Source organism: Convolutriloba macropyga, chromosome 10 (genome assembly GCF_964194025.1).
Source record: "Convolutriloba macropyga chromosome 10, txConMacr16.3, whole genome shotgun sequence".
In the NCBI taxonomy this organism is placed as follows: domain Eukaryota; kingdom Metazoa; phylum Xenacoelomorpha; order Acoela; family Convolutidae; genus Convolutriloba; species Convolutriloba macropyga.
Window position 1 is genome coordinate 50,372,324 of NC_134477.1, and position 26,972 is coordinate 50,399,295.

General features: G+C 38.0%; 3 protein-coding genes across 5 annotated transcripts in view; all 3 read right to left on the reverse strand.

The window, feature by feature from the left end:
- Positions 1–296: 296 nt before the first annotated feature.
- Positions 297–26,972, reverse strand: part of LOC142348656 (large ribosomal subunit protein mL54-like) — a 285,508-nt gene continuing 258,832 nt past the window's right edge. The window contains exons 2-4 of one of the 2 annotated variants that reach the window (XM_075400085.1): positions 3,423–3,536; positions 2,817–2,979; positions 297–520 (exon numbers count right to left, since the gene is read on the reverse strand). In XM_075400085.1, coding sequence (XP_075256200.1) covers positions 373–520; positions 2,817–2,979; positions 3,423–3,525 — 414 coding nt within the window. In that variant the 5' untranslated portion in view covers positions 3,526–3,536 and the 3' untranslated portion in view covers positions 297–372. Of the gene's footprint in view, positions 521–2,815; positions 2,980–3,422; positions 3,537–26,972 lie in introns of both variants that reach the window. The other variant, XM_075400087.1, reaches the window with a different exon arrangement.
- Positions 12,175–19,583, reverse strand: LOC142348186 (uncharacterized). The gene is made up of 3 exons (XM_075399429.1): positions 18,543–19,583; positions 13,130–13,310; positions 12,175–12,769 (listed from the first exon to the last, which is right to left on the reverse strand). Exons 1-3 carry the CDS (start codon positions 19,579–19,581, stop codon positions 12,205–12,207), a joined length of 1,785 nt encoding a protein of 594 aa, XP_075255544.1. The 5' UTR covers positions 19,582–19,583; the 3' UTR covers positions 12,175–12,204.
- LOC142348187 (uncharacterized) overlaps positions 24,090–26,972 on the reverse strand; it is a 55,351-nt gene continuing 52,468 nt past the window's right edge. For both annotated transcript variants that reach the window (XM_075399431.1, XM_075399430.1), the window contains exon 11: positions 24,090–24,789. In XM_075399431.1, the coding sequence (XP_075255546.1) occupies positions 24,229–24,789 (561 nt within the window). In that variant the 3' untranslated portion in view covers positions 24,090–24,228. The remainder of the gene's footprint in view (positions 24,790–26,972) is intronic.

Here is a 26,972-nt window from a genome sequence, read left to right on the forward strand (position 1 = left end):
TCAAGACCTGCAAAGACAACGCCGGTTTTCAAAGTTCTAGTTTAAAATTTTGCTTCTTTTTCTAGGCGTACTTAAAAATTTATACACAACAGAAAGTTGTGCAGAAGTTTACACGTTAGAAATTGGGTGCGATAGATCAATCAATTTGCCTGTATTGTTTCAATTGCTATACAAGGCAGACAAAACTCGGTTTCAGCTCGGTTTCTATTAATTAAACAGTTCCGAAGCTTTAAAATTTTGAACTTAAAGGCTTTCAAGCCCTTGCAGATAACCAGCAAAGTTCTCTCAAAAAAGCAGAAGCATTCAAGAATCAAATGATAACTCGATAGGTAACAGAGTTTCTTTCAAATAACAAATTTTCATCATATCACATCAGAAATCTTTAATTCTTCTGTGTCTTGGCTTCGGTCTGTCAATCTGGACTTGCTTGTATGTCATTTCTATTAGAGTTTGCCAGTATTCCATTGTCTTCGGATCCAACTCTTCCAGTTTCGGGGGTCCATTTTTCCTGGTAGGGGTGCTAGAGAAGTGTTTCAGATTCACTAAATTTGTTCAGTTCGTTATTGAACTAAAATCCTGTTCTATGTAGACTAAATATGGGTCTGGGCCAATCATAAAGCTGGCAGTTAAAAATTAACTGATCAGGACGACAAAAAATCCAGTGCCTACAAATCGCGGACCAGATGCCTGGTTAACCAGACATTTTTAGAGACCAGTGTTATAAGTTAGTACCAGATTTTCTACGCATCGAGTTATTAACGCGAGATGGTGCCTTTAGAACTGAAATTATTAATAACGGGTTCGGCGATTTAAAATTGTAAACGACAGCAAATTATATCACGGAAAATAAGGGAAAAAGACAATCGAAAAGTCAAATAGGTCAGGCAAAAAGTTTTCTTAAAAAGACAGGGATCATTTCTGCTTGCCCCCCCCCCCACCCCTCCCAGCTTAGTGGGCTTATATCTTTAGCGCCACCCAGGCGCACGTGATTTTTTTTTTACATAGTAACGTGCTATATGACAACATATAATTTGTGACTGGAGGGCGTAAACCACTGTGAGCCAGCACAGAATAGAGAACTTAATGCCCTCTGGGCGATACATGTCTCCCGTTTTTGATGACAAAATGTTCTTGGGTCAGACGAAAAAAGGGTCAAGCGAAAAATCGCAAAGAACACAGGACTAATATAATTACTACAAACTTTGTTTGAGAGCAATTAACCAGTATAACCACCTCATAATATAACCATTAACATCTCAAAACTGCTCTCAAACTATCGGAGGGCGCTCAATTTCTATTGTAGCCTGCTTCACAGATAGATGTAGGGATGAGGAGGAAGAGGGGGGGGAGGAGGAGGAGGAGGAGGAGGAGGAGGAGGAGGAGGAGGAGGAGGAGGAGGAGGAGGAGGAGGAGGAGGAGGAGGAGCTTGGAGTAGAGAGATAGGCTTAAGATTACCAAGGTTCGTAAGATGACTTAATTAGAAGTTATAGGCCACTATTCAGATTTAAAGTGAAAAATTGAATCCAATTTTGGCACTGATTTGATTTAATCAGCTCTCGTTGCAATAGCAACAGTTGCATAACTTCCAGGCAAAATTAAACGTTAACGCCAAATTAACAAAAAATCGGCTTCGTCATTTGACTACGAGTTTATTACTACTCTTACCTTTTAAACTACATATAAAATTTGGGATCTTTTCAGTTTGTGCCCCCCATGTTTGGAAGAAAACAGCAATAAAATAAAAAGGCGGGGAACATTCTTCGAGCTAATTATTCCTGTTTTTAGATAACGTGTTGAAAAAATTTAAGTCCGGTAACAGCAGAATTTTGCAAAAATTGTCAACTGACCTAAAAATGGAACTGAAAACTCAAAAGAAACTTTAATAGGTAAAATAATTCTAAGAAAATGAATAGAATTTCAGCTACCACAACATACGCATGAAGCTGAAAAAAGCCACATTTAAAAAAACACCGAGACGGTTATCTTAGCGATTCATTCAGATTAATCATTTTTGAAAAAAAAAACAGATAAGTCCGCTACAAACAATAACATTTAAAAAATCGGATCTTGGTCGCCCACAAATATGAGAAACTACACAAATTGAGTTTCAATTAGATTTAGAGTCACAAATCCATAAAGTGTGTGAAGAAGTTATTTCTTAGACTGAGGTAAGCTCAGCTTTGATTTAAAAACAGAAACCAACTAACTTCGGAAAAATTGCTCTCGAATGACAGGCAGCGCAATTAAATTCAGGGGCTGTAGCCTAGATAAATTTTTCTTTATGAGTGCAAAAACATCAGCCGAAGGTACAATTCGAACCCCGACATCTTGAGTCTGATTCCGTAACCTCGATGGATGGATTAACCAATCGGCTATCAGGGCCTTGTCATCTACTCTCCAACAGTCGGTTTTGTTTGATCAAAAAACTTTATTTCGGAGTGAGAGCAATTGGAACCACTCAAAAATCAAGAAGTGCGTGAAAAAGTTACTTGAGAAGTCAAAGATTATTCTAGAACAAAACGGTCAAGCGAAAAATCACATCTGGCCTGAAAACTCGAGCGAAAATAAATTTGGAAAACATTTAAATAAAAAATCACTGCGTAATCAAGAAACGTCCAAATTCCACACAAAAGCTATTTCTTGCAATGAAGCGCTCTCTACGTCATAACACACTCTTGAACTTTCCGCTCAATAGTCGACACATTCTGAAAGTGCTTCCGCAAAAACCGTAAAACTTTACTCTTATTGTGCAATTACAATAGGTGAAAGCACCCCTTTTGAAAGCTGTTTTTTCAACAACTAGGTGAGACACTTCCCTTATTTGCCATAACCACTCAGGATATTCCGAATCATCCTGTAAAATGGGAGCGTCTTCTTTGTCTTTGTAGACTTGTGATCCAACACACATTTTGGTCAGTGTGCCTGGATCTTGAGGAAGGGTGATATTAGCACCAGTCGAAGTAGCTCCCCCTTTGGAACCTAAAATTATTATAATTTATCTAGCAAGAGATTTACCATCGGATCTACAATCAGCCAGTTGTTTCCGACATCGGCTCCATAATATTCAAACATGAGGAAACGAGGTGATAAGTTGGTTCTTTCCATTTGAGCCCCCTTATGGTGATTACCAGCTGTACGTTACATGACCACTACTTACCTCCTGTGCCACCTATGACCACCAAGATACCAACTACATGTGTATTGAATCTTTCTAGCTATTACCCCCCCCCCCCCCCCACCACCGTACGCTATCCGCATCCACTTATAGAACATGTGCCATTACATTGAACAATGTGTTAATATACAACGAGTTCCTAGGGATTCAGAAAATGTGCAGCAACTACGCCGTGGGTCACAAAATTACTGCTGATTAGGTAAAATTCTTGCTGATTAAAAGTGCGGTATAGATAGCCGTAACGTACCTATTCGAACAGCTCCTGGACGTGCTTTAGCAAAGAGAGGTCTGCACGTGCAGCTAAAACAACGCACAGCTGTCAAGGCAACAACAGCTGTAGTCATTGACATCCCTCACATCTGAAAAGATTCAAAATATTACAGCTTCCTTATGGAAGAAGACCTATTAGTTCTCCAATTTAGTATCAAAAATTTACTGACGAGAAAACCTGATCGGTGAAAAGCTGTATGGCAATATATGCAGAACGGGATGGTATATTATCATTTGTGACATATTAGACAAACATCGAACGAAACGAATTAATCTTAACGATAAGCGGGGAAATCGATTGTAACTTATTTGAAGGGGCGGGAAAAGTATCAAATTGCTGTGTGCCTGTCGTATAAAATTCATGGCCCAAAACTACACATGCAAATTAAAATTGAGAGAAAAAACAGCAACTCGGAGTGGCCACGAAAACGGTGCATCACACCCAATATACCAAGCATCTCCCCGTTACGGCTTGCATTAGCAAGAGCCCAAAACCTCTGCTGAGAAATTATTAGCAACTGCTGAGAAAATTGATTTTATACTATATTATTACCTGTGCAATGTACAAAATTGATCAAATCAGTGCAGATCAAACGGCACACAACAAGCATATTTGAATTTAAAAGAGACATTTAAAAATAATCAATATAACAGTGATTTCCAAAAATAACTAGGTCTTTCTTTAAACGCTTCTTTAAACGCTAATAACATTCTTTAAACGCTCTATGACGAAAACTAGAGGCGGTAGAGGGGTCAAACTTTCTATACATTCATAGTACTCCACCAACTGATGACCTGACACGTAATAATTCAATTTTGAAAATTTTCCTTAGTTTCTTCTTTTGACTAATATTTTAAATGATTTTGTTGCGAAGTACCTGCGAGATGAAAAAGTAAACATGGCATTATCATTTACGAAGTCCAGAAAATAAAGTCCATGCACTGCTTCTAATATTCATTTAAACCGCTTCCGTGCAATTTGTTTGTTTGTATTCAACCAGTTTTTTAAGCAATATAAAGCGATCAACTAACGCCGGAAGAACTGCGTTAAACACAAATAAACAGTTCGTTAGAGCTGATAACACCTGCTCAACTATAGAACTCTTACTAGCGGTGTACCTTAGTGGTCCCTACTGGGGCCTTTTTGTCCCGGATCTTCAATAATGATCTCCCTCGCGCTGTAGTTTTCCCCGAAATGTATTCAACATAAAAGTATCGTCTTCAGGGAACTTAGAAGAGAAGTTCGAATCGATCTTGCAGGAATCGAGGAGTGGGTCACCGATCACAAAATGGAAGTGGCAGCAAGCAAAAGCTCCAAATTTTTTCTTCAGAAGCGTCCAGAAGTACTCTCAGCTCTTCGGTGAAAAACTGATGTCATCAACAATAGTCCAAGACCTCGGAATTCTTGTTTCCAATTACCTAAACTGGACCAATCATGTTAAAAAGACCAATTTTCGACATGGCGCGAAATGTCGCGGCCAAAGTACGATGGTGAGTGATACTGGCTCTTTACAAATCAGTAATTCTACCAGTTCTCCTGTTTGGCTTTTCCTGTTCTCAGTTGTCAGGTGATGATCTCGAGAGATTTCAGAAAGCATTTTGAAGGATATGTGGAGCAAGTAGCGAATACCTTACCTAACACACCTGAGGGTTTTAATCTTTACCCTTGTACATCCAGCTGAGTAAACTGATTCTTCACTCAGAAAAGTCAGAAGAGAAAAAGGAGAGGAAAATTTAGCTTCAAGCTGCAATCCCGAGAGGGAACTACTCAAGGCGACCCACTTGCAATGGCAATGTATGGACTAGCTATTTTTCCCCTCATCGAAAAGGTTTCCGACGACAACCTGATTCAAAAATGGTACGCGGATGACGGAAACGCCGCCGGATCGGTCGAAGCGCCGAAAGTCCTTCTATCGAAGTTGAAACTGCATGGTTCTTCATTCGGTTATAATGTTATCAAATGCCATTTCATCACCAAAGCAGAGTTCGTCAATGACGCAAAAAACGTGTTTAAAGGTGAAGAAGTAGATATTATTGATGGATCAAGAGTCCTTGGATCTGTTATCGGAAACGTGGTCTCCTGCAGACAATACATAGAAGATCAAAAGCAAAACTATCTACGTGTATTGCAAAAATTAGCCAAACACGCGAAAATTGCAGCTCAAAATGTGTACAAATTCTTGACGAACTCTGTGCAGCATAAATTAACCTTCTTATCGAGGACAACGCCAGACACGTTCGACTTGTTGGAAGAAGCCGACGAGACCTATCGCGACATATTTTCACTCCCCGTACGCGAAGGTGGACTCAACATCATTCGCCCTGAAGTTCTCGAATACGAACGTTCAAAAACCATTTCAGAGCCGCTATCCCTCGGGGACGTATCAAACATCGAGTCCGAACAATTAAAAAGAGTTGAGAAGATCAGAAAAGACAAATCAGTGAAAATGATTGAGAAAAAATCCAGAATTAAAAACTGTTTGAATGCAAACAAAATGTATGCAATTGATCTAGCCTCTGAAAAAGGAGCTCCATGTTGGCTTAATGCCATGCCATTGAAAAAGTACTTGCCATTGAAAAACTTCAATCTGTCCAAGTCTGAATTCCGAGATGGTATTGCTCTTCGGTATGGTTGGGAGCCCCCCAAACTTGCGTCCATTTGTGTTTGTGGCGAGCCGTTCACAGTTGCCCATGCCCTTCACTGTCCCAGAGGCGGGTATACCCACTTAAGACATAACGACATCCGTGACTCTTTCGCCAATCTGCTTGAGGAAATTTGTTTTGATGTTGAAATTGAGCCTAATCTTCTGCCGTTGCAAGGTGAGTCCTTTGCAAATAAAACTACCAGCACTGAAGATGACGCACGATTGGATACTAAAGCCAATGACCTCTGGGACAGCAGATTCACAAAAACGTTTTTCGATGTAAAAATCTTCAACCCCTTTGCCAAAAGCTGCCCGAAAATATCGAAGACGCGTATAGCTACCATGAAAATATCAAAAAAATTGAAATACGAGCCTCGAGTTATAAATGTTGAGAAGGGCACTTTCAGTCCCTTGATTTTTTCTTGCACAGGAGGAGCAGGGCCTTCAGCAACTCGGGTGATAAAGCAAGCTGCCAGCAAACTGAGCCTTAAGAACGACGACTCCTACGCCAACATCATCACGTTTATCCGAACGAAAATCAGCTTTGCGCTACTCTGGAGCTCCGTACTCTGCCTGCGCGGTTCCCGCTCGCTCCGAAGACCGCAGCCGGTCGAGGCTTCCATGGGGGCGGTTGTCGAGGAAGGGAGGCTTTTAAGTTGATACTCCTTTATTTGATTTTCTTTTAGATTTGTTTTACGTTCTGATAATTTTTATCTCACTTTAAGTTGATTGCTGGTTTGTAGCAAACCCTTCGCTGTACCCAACCTTCTCTCATCTCCTTTTTAAATTCGTTCTTTTTCTTAACTGGTACCGATTGAACTAATTTCTGCCACCATTTTTGTAAATACTGTTCTCGACCTTTCTGTAACTGTTCTGATTAAACCTCACATACATTTTGTCTATATGCCATTGTAGTTTGTTCCATTCTAATTCAAGCTGAACAAGATTCTGAACCGTATTCATCCAATGGTGAAATGAATTAACCCAGTGGGACTCAAGATTCGGCTAATTACTCTGGTGCGGAAATTTGTCCATGAAAATTTCTCTGAACCGAATGCCGGCACTTGGCAGTTGCAATATGTGACTGCAACAACTGAAGAAACAACTCGACGACGTTGTAATTAACTGCAATGGAAAAATCACCTCAGCATAAACTATAACCAACAACTGCAAATTTTTAAATAAAAATGCAATTTCTTCGCACTTTTTAGTTGATTTTTACTAGTGAAATGCTGCCACATAAGCTGCTTAAACTTTTGAATGCGAGAAATTTGGATCACGCAGAACAAAAATGTCAAGGGCGAAAAGTCAAAAATTTAACATAATTGCTTCAAACTGGTCCGAGAGCAATTAAGCAGAACTTTCAGGTCAGGCCGATTTCACATAAATTATTTGGTCATTATCGATCGGCAAACTTTAAAGTGAACTCATTGATGTAGAAAATGAAAAACAACGGTGTCCAAAATCAAACATTCCATAATCCCTGTAACTAATAACTTCACCTCCGTTTACGGCAAATAAAAATATAGTCGGTAAATTGTCGAAAAATACCCGCCTTGGAAAAAGGAGAAAATGACCTGCCTACCTAGCTACCTTTCCCAAGTTTCAAGAGTACTAATTCCAGTTTCAGTTATATTCAAAAACTATACATAAATCTACTTCTAAACTGAAAGCTATTCAGTTTTTTAGATATGTCAGCCAGAAATCGCTCTAACGGTCTTTGATAACCTAATGCACAATAACTTAATGACAGGGCTTTATCCCGTTTCCTTTGATTTTTGTTTTTTGACATTGACCGTATTCACTCCATTACGCAATTCAATGCGTGAAAGTATTTAAAATCGATTACGTTGAAACAGTAAGTTATGAGTCGAACGTAAAAATCGTGACATTCGTAAAAGAAAAACCTGATCAAAATGTCAAGCGAATTGAAAAACATAGCATAACGAGTCCTGACACAATTCAAAGAACTTGCATTGACTAAAAAACCTAGACCTAGGATGGACTATGGATGGATTGAAAAAACCAATTAGAAAAAAAAATCAAGTTCAAAATTTTGGAAAAGCAGTAAATATCAATGTCAAAAAGGCACAAACAACAGACGAAGCGGGTTTTTGTTCAAACACCGTTTTCTAAGTCTACTTTAAAATCAGAGCGAAAAAAATCACGCTGCAAAACTTTGCCTTTTCGCAGCACTTCTGTTTCGGTGTAACTAAAATCATGACTTCAAAAATAATTAAATCTTTAAAAAATATATAGCCGAAAGATTTCGGAACCGACTCGAACTGGATATTCACTTAGTCCCGGTCAGCCACTGATCAACCAAAAATAGCCTCTACTCATTTATGGTTATTTTGTAAAACAAAAAAAAAACAGTAAGAACAAGTCGCCACTCCGAAAAAAATAATGGAGCGGTCGGCTTCGTCAGTACCTAGCCACTGTTTAGTGAGGTTAGCTTTAGCTTGATTGAAGTGGCCTTGGATTAGGGTAATAGACCATGACATCACGCCACATAACAGCCGCTGAAGTGCGGCATCAACAAAAGAATTAAGGAGAGAGAGAGAGCTTAAACGTGAGCAAGGAGGAAAAAAACGCCAGCCAACACATAGAGAGCGAGAGAGAACTAGGAATTTTTTCCATGATGAGATTTGACTCTACATTTTCAAGTTTTCTAAACTTGTTAGTAACTAAATCATATAGAAAAAAACTGAAAGTGCAAAATTCCAAGGAAAAGTTTCCACATTTCGCAGTAAAGAAAATGTTCAAAAACATTTTTTGTCTCTTGATTTTTTTCAGGTAACACATCTGCAAGATTTAAAAAGCATCGTTGACCTGTAATGATCGCTAAACTCAGAAAAGGATAAAAAAAATTCAAAAATTTTAAAACCAATTGCATATTTTAACAAAATCTTGCTGAAATTCGTCATATTAATATCTTCAGAACACCATTTCGTTTTCTCAAGAGACCATCTAGTAAGCCCATTTCATGCCTTAAACAGTTTCACTGGCTCATAAAGATCCAATCACTTGGAACGTGATAATTTTTCAAAAATTTTTCAAATTAAAAGTTATCAAAAAAATTCTAAAACTCGAGTTATTAAAATAATGATAACAGCAGCAGCTTAGTATCAAACCTCGAAGGAGGCTTCTTAGCTCTTGAGGCTGGAAAAAAATCAGAAAAAAAATAAACAATTCAAAAAACATGAAGATTACCAAAAATTTTTCAAAAAAATGCTAAAACTCGTTAAACGTTAAAATCTTTAAAAACACTCCATTGCATCTAGAAACTATCCAATAACTAGTTATCAAACTCTAGAGGAGGTTCCTTGGCTCTTGAGGCCAGATAAACCTATAAAATGACAAAAATTGTCAAAAAAATTGCAAGTTTTTTAAAAACAAATCGATAAAATTTGTGATATTAAAAAATTGAAAACCACCACTACCACTCCATTACCACTTAAAACTATGCATTCACATATTATCAAACCTTAAGCAGGTTTTCTGAACCCTGAGGCTGAAAAATCTTGAATAATGACAATAAATGTTCAAAAAAATTCTAAAAATCGTGATGTTAAAATCTTGAAAAAAGTCCATTATGTCTATATTAAGTAACCTATCATTAAACCCTAGAGGAGGCTACTTGGCTGTTGAGGCCAGATTAACCTAAAAACCGACGAAACTTTTCAAAAACCTTGAAAAAAATTGCAAAAGTTTTTTTCAAAAAATTGCAAAACTTCGCGAATTGGAAATGTTGAAACCATTCTATTACCACTAGAAACTGTGCAGTAACCTATAATCAAACCATAACATCTAGGGTTCCTTGAAATCTAGGGTTGATAAAACTCAAAAATTTGACAACAATTTTACAAAAATGACAAAAATTTTCAAAAAGCTTGAAAAAAATTGTAAAAATTTGTATAAATTTGCGTGTTTTTAGCGAGCGGTTTTTCGTCAATAGCTAGCCATGGGGGATGCTGATGGGGGTGGCAACATTCCAGTGGGGGGACAGCGCTGTGGGGGGAGGGGGTGGGTGCAATGGTGGGGGGGGGTCTTCAACCTCTAAGAACCGCTCTTCACACCATAGTTATAAGTCTCTAAAACAGTTTGAGCTGAAACAGAGCTGAAAGGCTCTAAGAGCACTTAATGCCCGCTGGGCGCTACCTGTTTATCCCGTTTCTGAGGACGAAAATTCAAAAGCGTCAGACGTAAAAATCGGTCAAGCGAAAAACGAAAAATCACATAAAAAGAAGACCGACAGGACTAATATAATTGCTACAAACTTCGTTTGAGAGCAATTAAAAACTGCCAAACGGTACAGAGACAAACCCTATAAACAAAAACTAACAAATTTTTCCGTTTACAAAACTTCCTACAAAATGCAAAATTCTGAATTCAAAATGCAAAATTCTCCCTCTACAAATTTTCCCTACTCGATCATTGACCTATCCAAGGACTGCCTGTCAGAGACACCCAAATCAACAATTGAAAAAAAAAACATGACAAATACCAAATTTGTATGATTTCTTTTATTATATAAACTGCACTATTTAACAATGAATTTTCATCTTTGAACAAAAATTCTTAGTAAATATCTGTCAGTTAACAAGCAAACAAAAAATCCATAAAAAAGCTTAAAAACCAGAAGAAATATACAAGAATGCTTAAAAACAGACGAAAATAAGACAAAATTTGATAAAAATTATTCCATTTTCTTGAACAAACACAACTCACAAACAATATTAATCAAATCAAAATATCACTAATAACACTAAAACACTAAGCTGAACCATAAAACGACCCCAATTGCTATCGAAGAAGACCGTAAAAAGTGCTAAAAAACGTTCTACAGGCTAAAATAGGAGAATTAGCTCAAAATATTATCTAACAGTACATTATTTGCACCAAATGGTTAAAAAACATTGTATTGCTGCAACATTTAGAGTTAAAACTAAAAAAGCTCTTTGAAAAAGCCGCAAGTGCTCAAAAAATAACGATCGCTGAGCGAAAACTTTCATACTCATTTTTCTCGCTCTCTTACAATACTGCATGAACAAAAAACCCTCTCTCTTTCGCTAACCATTCGGCTTCTTTTCAGCAGATTGACCTAAACAATTGTTTGCACGTGCGCGTGACATTTTGCATCCTGAGAAAAGAGAAGTCACCGATTTAAAAAATAGATCACCATAACTCCTCTTCGAGTAGTAAAAAAAAGCGCCCAATACAAACCAAATTCTTTCAATTGTATAAAAAGGAGATCCCCAAATAGTAGCCACTGAGAGGCTGACGGCGACTATTAACAATGTGATTCAGAATTTAAACTCTTTAAAAAAGTTTTAAAATTAATATCGATGTGAAAAACTCCGAGACCTAGGAAAGAAACACCTTATTTTTTATTTCACCCTTTCTATTAATTCTTACTTTTTCTGTGACCTCTAGGAGCGCAGCCACAGTACTGTTTTTTACGTCTGAAAAATGTCAAAAGTCTCAATATGACTAACATACGATTAAAAATTGGGCGTTCATAGCTTTTGCTCAATGCATTTTAAAAGGAGATGTGTCATTAATCAGACTCTTTCAATTTGATCCAATGTTTTTACAGGGGAATTACCAAAGCCTGTTTGTTCTTGATCGCGGAAAATTTATATTTTGAGAGACTTAATGATAATTTGTTTCAAACAGTGATGATCAATAATTGAGGACCAACCTTTCACCAAAAATTTCATATCGAATGGGAGGCAAAATCTATTTCAAGGGAGTTTTAAAAAAAATTTCCATCACAATTTTATTTCTGAAAAAAATTACCAGAGGACATGAAATTGGTATAGATACCAGATTGCCAAAAAATTCGCAGAACAGACTGATTGAACCCAAGTTTAATGGGACAATTGATAGATGAAAGCATTTCAAATTCAAATTACGAAAAACTGAGGTTAAGAGCGCACTGAGGTTATCCCGGACTCGAATTATCAAACCATTGAACTTTGCGCTTATGAAAGACTGGTAGACGTAAGTATAGACCCATTAATTTCTCATCCTTTCAATTGTGGAAGAATTGAAACTGTTAGGTAAAAAAAAGAAAACCCCTCGATCGAAATTTTAATTCAACATCAAATACTAATCAATACTTTCACTTTCTTCAAATTCAGCGCTTGTTTTCAACAATTCAAACCGTTCCTCAAAGTACTGCTTCAACATTTGCAAATGAGCTAATTTCTTTGTGAAGGTCAATTTGTGATTTTTTGACAATCCAACGCATACAACTTGCATGAAAGTCTGAATTCTTGGGTGCTTCGGGAAATCTTGAATAAACTTCTCCAGGAAAATGTGATCGTGGAATGGAACATTATCTTCTTCCTCATAACCCTGCTCGTTCTCTATCGGAAATTTCCACAGTTTTCCCTGAAGTGTTAATTTTATCATCTCTTCGAACCCATTTCGAGTTGGTGTTTCGAATAAAGACGTGGTATCTTTGTGTAGTAAAACGTTCCAAGCCGATTGCCCAAACTTTTCCATACTTTCATCAGCAGAAAGTCGAGAATCAGTTTTACTTTTCATGAAGTTCGCGTCAAAGATGTTCAATCGTTGTTGACCATATAAGGATATATTTCTGTCACTAAAATCATCTCTTGCTCTTCGACGTCCTGTGCGCCTTGATGACATTCTGTTTTTAATCCAGTCACTAAAAACAGCCACTGAAAAAATAGTCAATCAAATTCAAAGTGATAATTTGATCCTTTAAATTATTCGACAACAAGCATGAACTAATCCTTCTCTAACTGTAGAACACAAAAGATATACTTGTAGTGATCAAATAACTAAAAAAATGATTAAATTTTCCTTTCTTTAGATACAGAGTTTCAAAATTCTTTCATCCATAGCAACAACTTAACACGAGGGTTTAATAGAGGAAATGAAACCAAGGTAGCTACCGGGTCCAATTGTTAGAAAATATTTTTACTGCCATTTCTGAGTAAAGAGATGGACACATACAAAAGGGACAAGATGTGGGGGAAGGGGTGATTGTGAGAATATCACAAACCCGTGTTCATCAGGCCTCCCTTCTTCATCGTAGCCGAAGTCACCAGACATTCCAGCAGTATAAGCATCAATTGTTTCATCACTGAAGAATTCCTCGTAGTCATCGTAACCCCTGTCAGATCTCGTCTCTGTTTCTTGTCTCTGTCTGGTCCAGCCCTCTGCAGAATACTTTGCGTCGAAACCTATAAGATAATTTAGCCAGTAAACTCAAGCAACTGAAAATGACAGCTACCTTCCTAGGATTAGAGAACTAAGGTAAAAGAAAACCAGATGCAGAAAACATAAAACATAACCCACGAATGCCGGACAACTTGATCTCGTTCGACTGCCGTGTGCTCAATTCCATGGGGGGGGGGGGGTGAGACAATAGGTTTACTATAATGCTATTTTATCAAATAAGGTTATTAGGTGAGGAGCTTACAGGTGAGGAGCAAGATTCAAAGTATAAAGAAAATTTAGCGATCGCTCCTAATCTTTCCAATTGAATTTTAGAAGTAAACTACCGCCATGTGATAAGCTGCTTGTAATTGTGATTGAGAGAGCAGTTTAAATTACGCAGACAAAGACGTCAAGCGTGATACGAAAATGTCCCTCGAAAAATCAAAAAGGTCAAGAAAAAATTTTGCACAAAAGACAGACACGCTACTACAATAATTGCCTCTAACATAATGCATCCCAAGTTAGCATTTAAGAATGGAGTTATTTGATATAAACTAAAGCCAAAAGCATGTTTTCCGAGATACGCTGCGTACACTTCTAAATTTTGCAAACATTTTTTCCGGCCCCAATTTAGGCAGCCTATCAAGTTGCACTCATTTTTATTTTAAACGGGAACTTGGAAAGAATAATCTCGGCTCAAAATTTCTGATACATATCAGGAGAACAATAATTTCACTGCCCAAGTATCAGCGTCGATTCAATCAACAGCTTCTATATTCAACATCTGCGGATAATCAAGGTCAAAGTTGCCCCGAAAAATCAACTGATAATTCTGGTGTCATCCTCACATTCTAGGCAGTGCAACGGATTCAAAAAAGCGTACAACGCGACAGCTTGTGGCTCTTTTCTTCTCAGCCTCTTCTCATTGTCCTTGAAGTGTGTTTCGTAGGTTTTGATGAGCAATTTTTAGACAGCCTGGTTCTCGTCTGTTGCGGAGCTATCTGAGGAATCTATCATTGCAATGACTCTCTTTTGTGGTTTTGTTGTGAACACTGCGCTTGTTCCCAGAAGTGAAGACCAAACTGAAATTATCTGGATTTTCATTTTTTCAGCATGCTTGTCGGCAAACTTAATGGCGTATGTGTATGCTGTTCGCTTACCAGAAATTTTTATCTTGCTTTCTGGTTCATGAAAACACAATAGGGTTAACCGGGATGATTTATGTGAGAGGTTATCAAACATCTGGTTCTGGACACAAGTTTTTAGCGCTTTCATTTAGGCGGTTCTATTTTGTCGGTCCTTGGAATTGCGCCATCAGCGTAATACATTGTCATCTGTCCGAAAAATGGTTTCACTGCAACATGATCGTCATCTCGCTCTCGGAGAAATTAACCAGCTCACCGCCCAGCGTTGCCCGAAGTCACCGCCCAGCGTTGCCCGAAGTTCAAGAGTTGGTCAGCTGAGCTGTTTGATTGCTGCAACTTTTCACAATTTCATTAAAAAACGAGTTGTGGTTGTTGTAGCTGTTGCATAGAGCTGCAATTCGCAGAATATTCTGGTGGGATAAAGGCGTTTATTGCCGTTTTTAACTGGTACCCTAGTTGCATTTGTATAAGAAAGATAAATATAGTATTAGTGTGACTGCCTATCCACAACTCACTTGTGGTGCGGCGACCTTTCTGCTTCTATGCCATGGTGAAAGACATGCAGTCCCGGTTTTTTTTGGGGGGGGGGTCGTGTTGGACTGATGGTATTAAGTCAAGCCAGTTGGCTACCTCTATTGGTCTTTCCCCACAGGTCTAATACTTTCAGGTCTGTGGTGTTCTTACTGCAGTTGAAAATGTGGTTTACTTCATGCGGTGTTACTTGACATCTGGGACAGCGGTTATCAACATTGTTACAGATCCTACTCAGGTAAGAGTTTAGCAGTGGGCAGTATCCAGTTCTCAGTTGTGCTAATTGGATACGTGCAATTCGTGGCAGCGTGTGTTATTCTTCTGCAATCTTTGGTGAAAGCATACCTAGTTGCTTTCTGTCTTTGTACAATTGAGCATGGACTGTGTGTCGGTGGATACTTCTTGTATTATTTGCGATTCAATTGCTCTTTATTGTTTGTGTTGTTTCGGGCGATCACTATAAATATCATTCAGTATCGGTCTCATGGGACAAAAACTGGTTGAGGAGGTTCTTTTATGAACAGTACGATGGCTTTGACACCTGCCAGCTAGAAATTGCTCTACTAGCATTTCTGTGTGATCTTCAACAGGCAGCATTCTTCAACAGGCAGCATCAACCTCATTGTGTAAGTCATTGATGTCTGATATTTTTGCATTTTTGCACAGCCATTATTTGTGCAAGAGCAAAGCTTTGTTGTGTTTGCAGGTGGTTCAAGTTCCTATTGCTGATTAAGGAAGCCCAAATGGGAGCACCATAGTTCATGACGCTCAAACCGATGGCTTTGTAGGTCATTGAGAGTGTCTTTTTAGCGCATACACCACCTTGGGTGACACCCTGTTTAATTTTTCTCCACTTTGATTTCTAGTGTTACATTATAAAAAAACCGGCAATGTAAGTGTGAAGCGACACATCTTTGAGTGCTATTTGGTAGTGGTGCCTTCAGTATGTCTCTTACTTGTAGGTTGTGATCAACCGTGTAGAAAGCCGCGGTGAGGTCTAAAGCTACTAGTAGAGTACGCTTGCAGGGTTTCTTTTAATTCAGGCCTTTCTGTATATCGTTGGTGACAATATTGAGAGATGTTATGGAGTGCTCAGGTCTATAGACAAGCAAATGTTATTTGAGTGAATATTCTATAAAGTCACTTAGTAAGAGTTTTTATGTTAGTTTTGCAATGGTGGACAGGAGTGAATTAGTCTGAAGCTTTCAGATTCGTCTATGGGTTCACCAGGTAAAACTCCTGTACAGGTATACCCCGGTCAACTTTGATGTTCGGGATTTTGCACTGTTTACAGAAAAGTTTATGGTGACAGTGAGGGATCTCAGTGCTATGGGGCATAGATGGTGTAGTGTAGGTGGGTTGGAGCCTTACTTTTTTTGTCTCATAGCTTCTTGCACTGTTAAACTTAAACATTTGCACTCTATTTTCAGTTTCCTTTTTGTTCTTAGTGTATTTGTTTTCTGTTTTTCGTTTCTCTTGGGCTGTGGAGTGTATTGTTGGCTAAACTTGTTGGCGCATTTAGTAGGATCATGGTGAGAAGTAGTCTTCTTAGCGTCAAAGTATATGGCTCTGTTTGCAGGTGGTTTATCGTTACTTGACGAAAGTCCTTTTACTGTGTTCCAGAGTTTAAAGCAGCTACTTCTGTGAGTAAGTGTTTGAACAAACTCGATCCATTTCTTGCGCTTTTCACTTTGAACAAATTTGTTTTTCATGGTTTAGTTGCGTGATTTTGGGGTTCCCAGGATCTTTTCGTTGCATTTCATCTCTCGTTTCAGAAATATGTACTGCTTCAATGGGAAAATTGGCAGCCATTGTTTTAATTCTTTCTTGTGGGATATGCCTGCCAGGCGCTGGATTGATGGCTTTCCTTAAGATTTTTTTGGCATGGTAGACATTTGTTGGCCTTTGTTGTTTCTTCAGTTTTAGTTCAATGTCGTCTGAAAAACTTGCCCAGTCAGCTTTGATGAAGTTGATGAAAGTTCTTTGTGGTGTTGTGTGTGATGATGTCACAGGTGAAGGATAGAACTATTGATAACTAATCCGATCCTAATGCGTACTCCGTGCGCCAATCGAAGCTCATTGCTATGCTTGAGCTGGCGAGACTGATGTCCGGGGAGCTTTTACAAGAATCAGTTACTCTTGTGCGGGCATTTTCGTTGAGTAACACATGATTGTAGAGGTTTATTTTACTTGCACCATTGTTTCCTCTGTCTTCCGTTAGTTTCCAGTGCCATAGTGGGCTTTGAGCATTGAAATCACTGACAATGCATTCATCTAACTCCAGTAGTTTACTGATTGATTTATTGTATCCTGCATCACAGCTAGAGGATGGTGGTATGTAGGTGTTCACTAGTTTGATGTTATGACCAACTGCGGTGAATTCTATGGCTTGCACCTCTAGGTGCTTGTCGGAAGATCTAATTTCTTGAAACGGAATTCTGTCCCTAATAATAAAAGCTACTTCTCCACCCTTGCCACTTTCTTTGGACCTATTTTCTCGGACTGTGCAATAGCCAGGTTGGCTTTTTAATTCAGGTTGGTCTTCGGATGGCACCCATTTGGATGTTTATTTTCTGCATCCAGTCTATGATGCTGTCTAGTTTTTGTTTGAGACTATAACAATTCAGTTGAAGAATGTTGAAGTGTGTGTTGTCGTGACTGGGGAAACTTTGCCTTGTATTTGCTTCTATTATCTCACACCAGGAGCAGCGCTTACAGTCTAACTTGTTGTTCCATTGCTCTATGGACTGTAAGTTGGTGCGATTCAGGTGTAACCATCTTTCGCTGCCGTATTGATTCCAGTTGCAAAGGTGACCAATAGCACAAGGCGTTGCGCCGGGGTTTGTTTCAATGCCGCCGAGGATTAGAAGAAGAAGCAGGGTAAATATGTGTTTCCCATAAAATGCAGGATAGGGACCAGAGAGACTGGGCTTGCCTGATCCCGCCGCAAAAACCAGTTTCTCGCAGTCTGTGTACAGTATGTATGGATCCTGGGAGCGGTTGCCCGCTCGTAGTTCTGCCGCGTAGAGGCTTCATACTTGAGAACCACGAGTTGTGGTTGTATGCTCTGCGCGTAGTCGTAGTCAGCATCGTGAACCTCAATTGGGTGCATTATTTTGAGTTGATTATGCTCTTGGAGCGTTTCCAGTTCTCGGAGCGTTTTCTTTAGTGTTGGGATGTAGTTGACGTCCGAGACGGAGCCTTGAATTTTTGGATTTGAGTTCTACAATTGTTCAACTTTTTCATGGGAGCAGTCTTAACTTTCCAAGATGTGTATGAGACCTATGGATTTTTCGCCAAGGGACACAACAAGACGCCAGTGATACACAAATTACTCAGTTTTTTTTCAATGTTAGAACAATAATGATCTATTTTGAATCCCATCTTTACACACCCACCCCGAGCCAAAAAGGATTATCATTATGCATCTCATTTTGTACCGGCGTAGAGGGTTTAAAAATCTTATTTCATGGAAAATGAATCAAAGGTTTATGGGATTTGATATGGTACCGCTTCATACCATCCTGAAATTCACACGTCATTTTTTAAATCAAAAACCTTTCTATTTCTCAAACTCACCCGGCAGAGGAAATTGACGAATCAAATCACTTAAATTGTCTCCAGGTGATGAACTTTCATCTTCTTTCAACTCCACAGATTCTTGAAATTTTGATCCATATTTGCGCGCCGTTGTAGTCTCCTGTTTCTCATTTTCAATCAAATTTTTATTCTTCCTTCTCCTTTTCCTCTTTTTCGAAGGCGAGGGCGACCTTGCTCGACCCTCTTTTTCGACATCGTTTTCAGCCGTATTTTGAACTCTAGCATGGTGTTCCGCAATCGCCTCCATAAGACTAAAACTAGGCCCTCTCTTGTCAGATTCTACCTTATTCTCAGGAATCTTATTTCTGACAGGTGGCGTTTTTGGAGCTTTGAGAAATTCGGAAAAAGAATTCACAGTGTCAGCAGATTTTGAAGTTTGAAGCAAAGTTGAGTCAATAGTAGATGACAAACTCTCTCTTTTGCTCGTATCGGCTACAATTTTGGCCATCGGTTGTTCCACATCTTCTTCGACGCTTTCATAAGCGTTGCCATAACTTTCTTCCATATTCTGCTGGTTTAGTTCTTCCATAAACTCCTCATCAATCCCAAATTTGTTATCAGACAACTGATCTTTAGCCCCTAATGCAATCTCGCACATTTCAGCCAATTCGTTTTGAATTTGTTTCTTTTTCGTCCCTTTTACTTTTTCACTGAAGGCTTTAGATGCGTTGATTGCTTCTTTGCGGGCTTGTAATTTTGTATGACTCACAAATTGTTCGTTTCCAGTCGATTTCTGGTCGCGTTTTTGCTCTGCAGGGTTTTGTATTACTTCGTCTAAAGGTGTTCGTTTCAATTTAATATTGGCCAGAATATTTTTCAAGCGTTCGTCACGCGACTGGGTAGATAAGTCGTCATTTTTAACTGTATCCTTTTCAATTTCAATGCTGTCATCGTTAAGTTGTTCCCTTAATTTTGATGAATTAGCACAATACCGACAGAATGGTACAAAGAGATGAAATCTACTGGCTGAAAATCTGTTCAAGAGAGATGAAACTGCTTTTGAGTACTGATAGTTCATTGTATCTAAAATGTATATGGGTAAATAAACACAGGCTTTATAAGACCGCACAATAACGATACGTTTACAACTCCAGCTGACATTTTTGAAAACAGGTTCGTACAAGCAGGATCTGTTTTTTCACGCTGAATTTTGAGGGATGACAAGTCATCATATGGATCCTTAAGACTTTCACGTTTTGTCTAAACGTCGTAGAGATAAAGAGCAACATCATTTGGCTAGCGAACTTTAGGCTCCTACTTTTGATTTAAATCGAAATATTTCAGTTGCACTTTCAAAAAGGGAAAAATATGAAAGATAGAGCTTGGATTGGGGGAATGTACTTTTTCTTTAAACATTAAGCTATTCTGCGAAAATGATCAAATTATTAGCTGGCTGAATCTGTTCTATTACATCTCCCCTAGCAAAACGCATCGCACGATGAACACTTGTATAGCTTATATCACCACTAATCGTGGTGATAAGGGTAAAATTCGACACTTTCTTCAAGTTATCTGTCTGTTCCAAAAAGTACATCTAGCAACAGAAGTTAGTAACTTAGCCGGCAAATTACCAAAGACTCTACTGTTGACTCCATTGACATTTACCGCGATTGAAACAGATTGAAACAGAAAAGAAGTATTTCCAAATTAGGAAACCTTATTTCATGAAACGCATTTAGTACTGATAATTTTTAAATACGGAAAAGGTTTTGGTGAAAAAAGACTAAAGAACAGAACAACTTATATCAAAATTAAGCGACCGTTCCAGACGACACAGAAACAGTCCAAAATGGATTAAAACTTCCTCTCGAAATACTACAAAACCACAAAAAAATTTAAGCTAAAGATAAAAAAAGCATATGCATCAATAATTTACACTTGCTCCACTAGAATGAAACATTAGCTACCTCAGAAGGTATTTTTATGTTCAGCAGAACACTGAACCTGTAATATTGATTCAGAACTTTGCACAAAAAGTTAGAAAGTAAATATTTTTGGCTAGCATTCTTTAACCAGCTGGTTATAAAAACTAACTTCCGTTTTCAAAAAAAGAAAATTGGCAGAAAATTCATCTCACTTTTGGAAAAAAACGACTAACGTCGGTCGAACTGCTCTCAAACGACTGTCGAACAGTTGGCTTTGACAGAATCTAGCCAACGCTTAAGGAAGCGAGGTTTATCTTAATTGAACAGGAGTGGGGTGAGCATGGAGGGTATGGGGAGCTGGGTTACGGGTGGAAAAATGTGCGGTGTGGGGATTGAGGATGTGAAGAGGGGTGGGGTCAAGTCGAGGGGGTCAGACTCCAAGAATCGACCTTCACACCATAAAATTATGCCTCCAAAACAATTTCGTTGAATCGTATACTAAGAGTCTCGCAAGCCAATAGAAAAAGTATTTACGGTTTTTGGAGACTAAAAGTGAAAAAGGTCAGACAAAAAATCTGCAAAAATCGACGACCACAGGACTAATACAATTGCTACAAACTTCATTAACAAGCGATACTGCAATGAGAGCTGAGGATGGAAATTAGTACTCATACAATTAGCAATGAAACTATCAAGACTTAAGCGAGATAATAAGCATAGTTAGGTAATGCGTTTCAGTGATCACGCTAAAGCCGGTCTTCGACTTCAATTTATTTGACTGCATTTGGTTTTCACTGGTTCGCGCTCAAAGCACCTCGAAAAGAACTATTTCGACAGTAGAATTGAGCAGTGAAACAGTATCACATAAACTGCAAGTAATATATTTCAAAACTGGTTGAAAATATTTCCGACGAACGTCGGATGAATTGGTTTCGATAGACAGGTGATGGCAAATAGAGCGAGTGTAGCTCAAAAAACTTTAGTGCGCAAAAACCTCCGTACCATGGAGGATTCGAACACCGAACCTCCAGAATGCCCGACCAGCATCTTAACTACTAAGATATGAACATTAAAATTTTAGAAACAACTTCATTTCAGAAAAAGACCAACTTAGATGACTCAAAAACGAAAAATGTAAGCGTGAAAAGGTCACAAAAACTTTGTCCGAGAGCAATTAACAAGATTGCAATGATAGCCGGAGGAAGAGTTGTCACAGTTGATTAAAAAATAAGTGTTATTCCTGTGTAACACTCTACAATTTAAAAATCTAGATTTGATATTATGTAACCAGTTGAAGATTATCTTTCAGAACATTAAAAAAGAGAAAAAAGTCTATTTTTAGAATGGAAGGAAAAATACGACGCAACACTTCATTAAAAAAGGGAAATACCAGATCAAATAAACGTTCACAATTTTGTTCAAACAGTTAGTAGTCTTCGAAAATAACCGTTCTATTGGGCCCCTGAATCTACTCTGGTACAGCCAATGAGCATAACAAATCGTGCGCTGGGCCGCCGTATAGCTTATATGATCAATAATCTTGTTGATAAAGGGGTAAGAATAAAAAAGCATTTCTTTGCGAGCAAATTGTCCTAATGGTTAAAATTAGAAACATAACCGACTAACGTCGGGCAAATTGCTCTCAAACGACCGGCGAGCGTTTGGCTTCGTCAGTAGCAAGCCAAGGTTTCGTGAGACTAGCTTTAGCTGGATTCGACTCTGCAACTTTTAGTTTTCTAGCCTTGTTAGTAAAAAAAAATCAAATAAAAACTGATATTTCAAAAAAGTTTACAAAATATTGCAAAATTTAAAAGAAAAGCTTCCAGATTTCGCAGTGAAAAAGTTCAAAACTAATTTTTGGTTTCTGGAGTTATGTCAGGTAACCCATCCGCAAGACTTGAACAGCTTCGTTGGCCAGTAATGATCGTTAAACTCAGAAAAGGACAAAAATACTCAAAAATTTTGATGAAAATAGCAAATTTAAAAAAATTGCAAAAACTCAAGATATTAAAATCTTGAAAACCATTTCATTGTCTCAAGAGACTATCCAGTATCCCTATTTCAAGCTTTAAATAGTTTCACTGGCTCATAAAGATCCAAGAACTTGAACATGATAATTTTCCGCAATGTTGAAAATAAATTTTATCGAAAAATTGCTAAAGCTGGAGTCATGAAAACATTGATAACCAGTCCATTAAGTCTAGAAACTATGCGACAGCTCAATATCGAACCTTGGAGGAGGTCCATAGGACACTGGTGCCGGAAAAAAGATAGAAAAGTTAAAATATTCAAAAAACTTGAAACAATTGCAAACATTTTTTTAAAAAACTGATAATAGAATATTGAAAAACATCCCATTACATCTAGAAGCTATGCAGTAATCTATAATCAAAACCTAGAGGAGATTCCTTGGTACTTCAGGCTGGAAAAACCAACAAAAATTTTCAAAAAACTTGTAAAAACGCAAGTTTTATAAAAAAAAAATTGCTAAAATTTGCACGTTTTGTCAAAAAAAAAAAATTGCTAAAATTAGTGACGTTAAAATGTTGAAACCATTCCCCTACCACTAAAAACTATTCAGTAGCCTATTATAAAAGCCTAGAGGAGTTTTCTTGACACCTAGGGCTGAAGGAACTCAAAAAATGACAAAAATTTTCAAAAAGCTTGAAAAAAATTGAAAATTAGTATAAAGTTGCGTGTTTGTAGCGATCGGTTGTTCGTCAGTAGCCACCGTGGGGGGAGGGAGGAGGATGCACAGGGTGGGGGCTATTGGGGAGGGGGCAACAGTGGGGGGGGGGTCAACAGTGGGGGTGCTCTTCAACCTCTAAGAACCGCCCTTCACACGATAAGTATAAGTCTCCAAAACAGTTTGAGCTGAAACAGAGTTGAGAGGCTCTAAGAGCACTTAACGCCTGCTAGGCGCTACCTGTTTATCCCGTTTTTGTGGACGAAAAGTCAAAAGCGTCAGACGACAAATCGGTCAAGCGAAAAATCGGATAAAAAAGACCGACAGGACTAATATAATTGCTACAAAATTCGTTTGAGAGCAATTAAAAACCATGATTTCATTTAGGAGACCAAGCCTTTGCACAAAAACAGATACATTTCGAAGAAGACGAAATAACCGCACTTCTTTCTCCTATGATAAGTAATCACAACTAACAATCTAAGTTTACAGGATATAGATCGATGGGTTTTAATAGAATAAGCATAAAGAAACACACCGTCCTATAAGGGTTTGAACAACTGGCAACGGTCGCACAAATTGCTCGCGAACCCCAGGCGAGGGGTTGGCTTTGATTGTAGCAGCTAGCGTATGAATAGGGTGGCCTTAGTTCGTTAAAGCGTACACTCGGACTTTACCAGTTCATCCTATTCGTTTTTACAAAAACTCTTTTGAGGAAATTGATCAAGAAATCGCCGGAAAAAATCGGTCCAGCAACAATTTTGCATATAAAAGATACACATGAGAGCAGTAATGCTTCAAACTTCGTTCGCGAGCAATTAAAATATACGATCTCTTGACCCCATCGTTTTTGAGCGAACTCATGATCATGAAAATTGCACAGAAAACCGATTCGAAGTTGTCAGCGTGGTTTACTCTAAATAGTCAACACTAAAGCTGAATATGAATGATTGATCGCTGTAAAAGTTTGAGGTGTCAAAGTAGATATTTTATTCCCCGAGTTATGAAGATAGAACTCAAAACTAACAATTTACAAACTAAACAGCAGCTATAAATCAAAATAAAGTATTTTCCACAAAATATGATAAACATCTATCTGAACAAACTTGATAATTTACAATTTAACAATTTTTGACTCATTCAAAATTCTGCGATAGGTTTCTTTTATCTGTTCCGGTTTCGAAGACGTAGACATCAGAATGGAAAACACGTCATTTGAACCAACACTTCCTAAATTATCGGCCACAAATCGCTCGATGTCAAACAACAACAAGCAAATTTCGTTGAAGCGCTCCTCAGGCGGGGTGACTTTCAAAATCACTTCCGGGCATATCAATTTCTCGCGGGTTACAAAATCATCAAAATTTTCAAATTGCGGGAATTTAATCGGAGAGTTTGCGGTTTGTAGAGTCACGATTGGTCCGCCAGTCGACTCTAATGCAAGGTTAGAATTCATCTGGACTTGGTTTAGCTTTGAATTATCGGGCAGTGTAGTACATTGAGACGATGATATACTTTGGTTTGAATGAGAAGCACCCTGATTTCGGTTGTAAAAATGGAAAGCATTATGGGAGTTGTCAGCAGTGAGCGTTGAATAAAAAGCATCTTGACCGGATATGGATATGTCTTTCGTTGAATTCCTGATGTACGAACTCTCGCTACTCAGATATGGACTCTGAAATATAATTCAAAATTTCACATTTGCAATGCTTGAAAGCCACCACTTTGAAACAAAATTTGTTGAAAGCAAAATTCGGAAGTTGTTACTACGAGAAACAAAGAATTATTGAAAGCAGCCACCTAGTAACAAAACTTGAATTGGAAAATGTGAACTTTACGGGTTAATTAACTTCCAACTAAACAATCCTATCGATCTTTACCTGTTAAGTTGAAACATAGAACTTATAACTATTACTATAAAAAAATAACCCACAAGGGTCAGCAGAATTCACTTTGTTGTTATAAAATTATTAAACAGGTACAGATTTTGCCCTGATTCTGTAACAATCTTTGTCCATGGGCCATCTTCGGACATAATTAATTCAGGCAATTAAATAGTAGCTATTTAGATGCTTCACATGAAGGCTTTTAGTGGATAGTATACTGATTAATAATAACCTTGATTAAAGCAGTTTCAGATGCGCACTAGCCACTTTATGGCTACTACTTTACCAAGTAATAATTGTGTTTAAATTCGATAACTTGGAAGAGAAACACGGTTTCGATAAAAGTTGATAATTATTAGCGATAAGGTTAAATTCAGGTAAAATAGATACAATCAAACCAAATTTGGATATTTTTGAGCCAGTGCTTATTCAGCGGAATCTCAGGTCAATTCTCCTGGGTTCCGGTATTGAGCTGTATTTGCAAATCTGTACCTCTGGTTGTATTTGTCCTTCTTAAGGCTTTGATGAGCTCTCTTTGAGGGCATATACAAACTCCAGAATAGTGGATTCACCAAGTACTTCCAACCGTTTCAGTATTTACCATTATACAAGTTCATCATCAACAGAAACTTAGGGGAGATATTCAATCGGCTTAGGAAAAAAGGTTTATACGAACATGACAACAACGTGTCATCAAGTTGTTTTGGAGAAACAAACAAACCAGAGGTTATGGTACTAGACGAAACACAGATCCAAATAAAGCTTTATAAAGTAATTTTTACTATTTGAGGGAATGAACTTGTTGTTATAAGATTATTAAACAGTGTCAGGTTTTGCCCTGATTCTGTAACAATCTTTGTCCTTGGGCCACCTGCGGACATAGTTGATTAGGGCAGTTAAAAATTAGCCATTTAGATGTTTCACAGGAAGGCTTTTAGTGGATAGTATACTGATTAATAATAGCCTTGATTAAAGCGGTTTCGGATGCGCAATAGCCACTTTATGGCCACTACTTTACCAATTAATAATTGTGTCTTAATTTGATAACTTGGAAGAGAAACAAGGCTTTGATAAAAGTTGATAATTATTAGCGATAAGGTGACATGCAGGTAAAATAGATAATCAACTCAAATTTGGATACTTTCGAGCCAGTGCTATTTCAGCGGAATCTCAGGTCAATTCTCCTGGGTTCCGGTATTGAGCTGTATTTGCAAATCTGTACCTTTGGTTGTATTTGTCCTTCTTAAGGCTTAGATGCGCTCTGAGGGAATATACAAACGCCAGTATAATTTCTTCACCAAGTACTTCCAACCGTCTCAGTATTTACCATTATACAAGTTCATCATCCACAGAAACTTAAGGGAGATATACAATCGGCTTAGGAGAAAAGGTTTAAACGAGCATGACAACAACGTGTCATCAAGTTGTTTTAGAGAAACAAACAAACCAGAGGTTATGGTACTAGACGAAACTCAGATCCAAATAAACCTTTATAAATTAATTTTTACTATTTGAGGGAATGAAAATGTTGTTATAAGATTATTAAACAGTGTCCAATTTTGCCCTGATTCTGCAACAATCTTTGTCCTTGGGCCACCTTCAGACATAGTTAATTAAGGCAGTTAAAAATTAACTGTTTAGATGTTTCACAGGAAGGCTTTCAGTGGATAGTATACTGATTAATAATAGCCTTGATTAAAGCGGTTTCGGATGCGCAATAGCCACTTTATGGCTACTACTTTACCAATTAATAAATGTGTTTTAATTTGATAACTTGAAAGAGAAACACGGCTTTGATAAAAAATGATAATTATTAGCGATAAGGTTACATGCAGGTAAAATAGATAACCAACTCAAATTTGGATACTTTCGAGCCAGTGCTATTTCAACGGAACCTCAGGTCAATTCTCCTGGGTTCCGGTATTGAGCTGTATTTGCAAATCTGTACCTCTGGTTGTATTTGTCCTTCTTA

Bases quoted from the DNA above. Each gene is read 5' to 3' on its own strand.
- LOC142348186 (XM_075399429.1), bottom strand. From the start codon at position 19,581: ATGAACTATCAGTACTCAAAAGCAGTTTCATCTCTCTTGAACAGATTT. The intron at 13,311-18,542 runs GTGAGTTTGAGA...ATTATCTTATAG, and splicing joins TCGTCAATTTCCTCTGCCGG to GTTTCGACGCAAAGTATTCT. The intron at 12,770-13,129 runs GTTTGTGATATT...GGCTGTTTTTAG, and splicing joins GGGAGGCCTGATGAACACGG to TGACTGGATTAAAAACAGAA.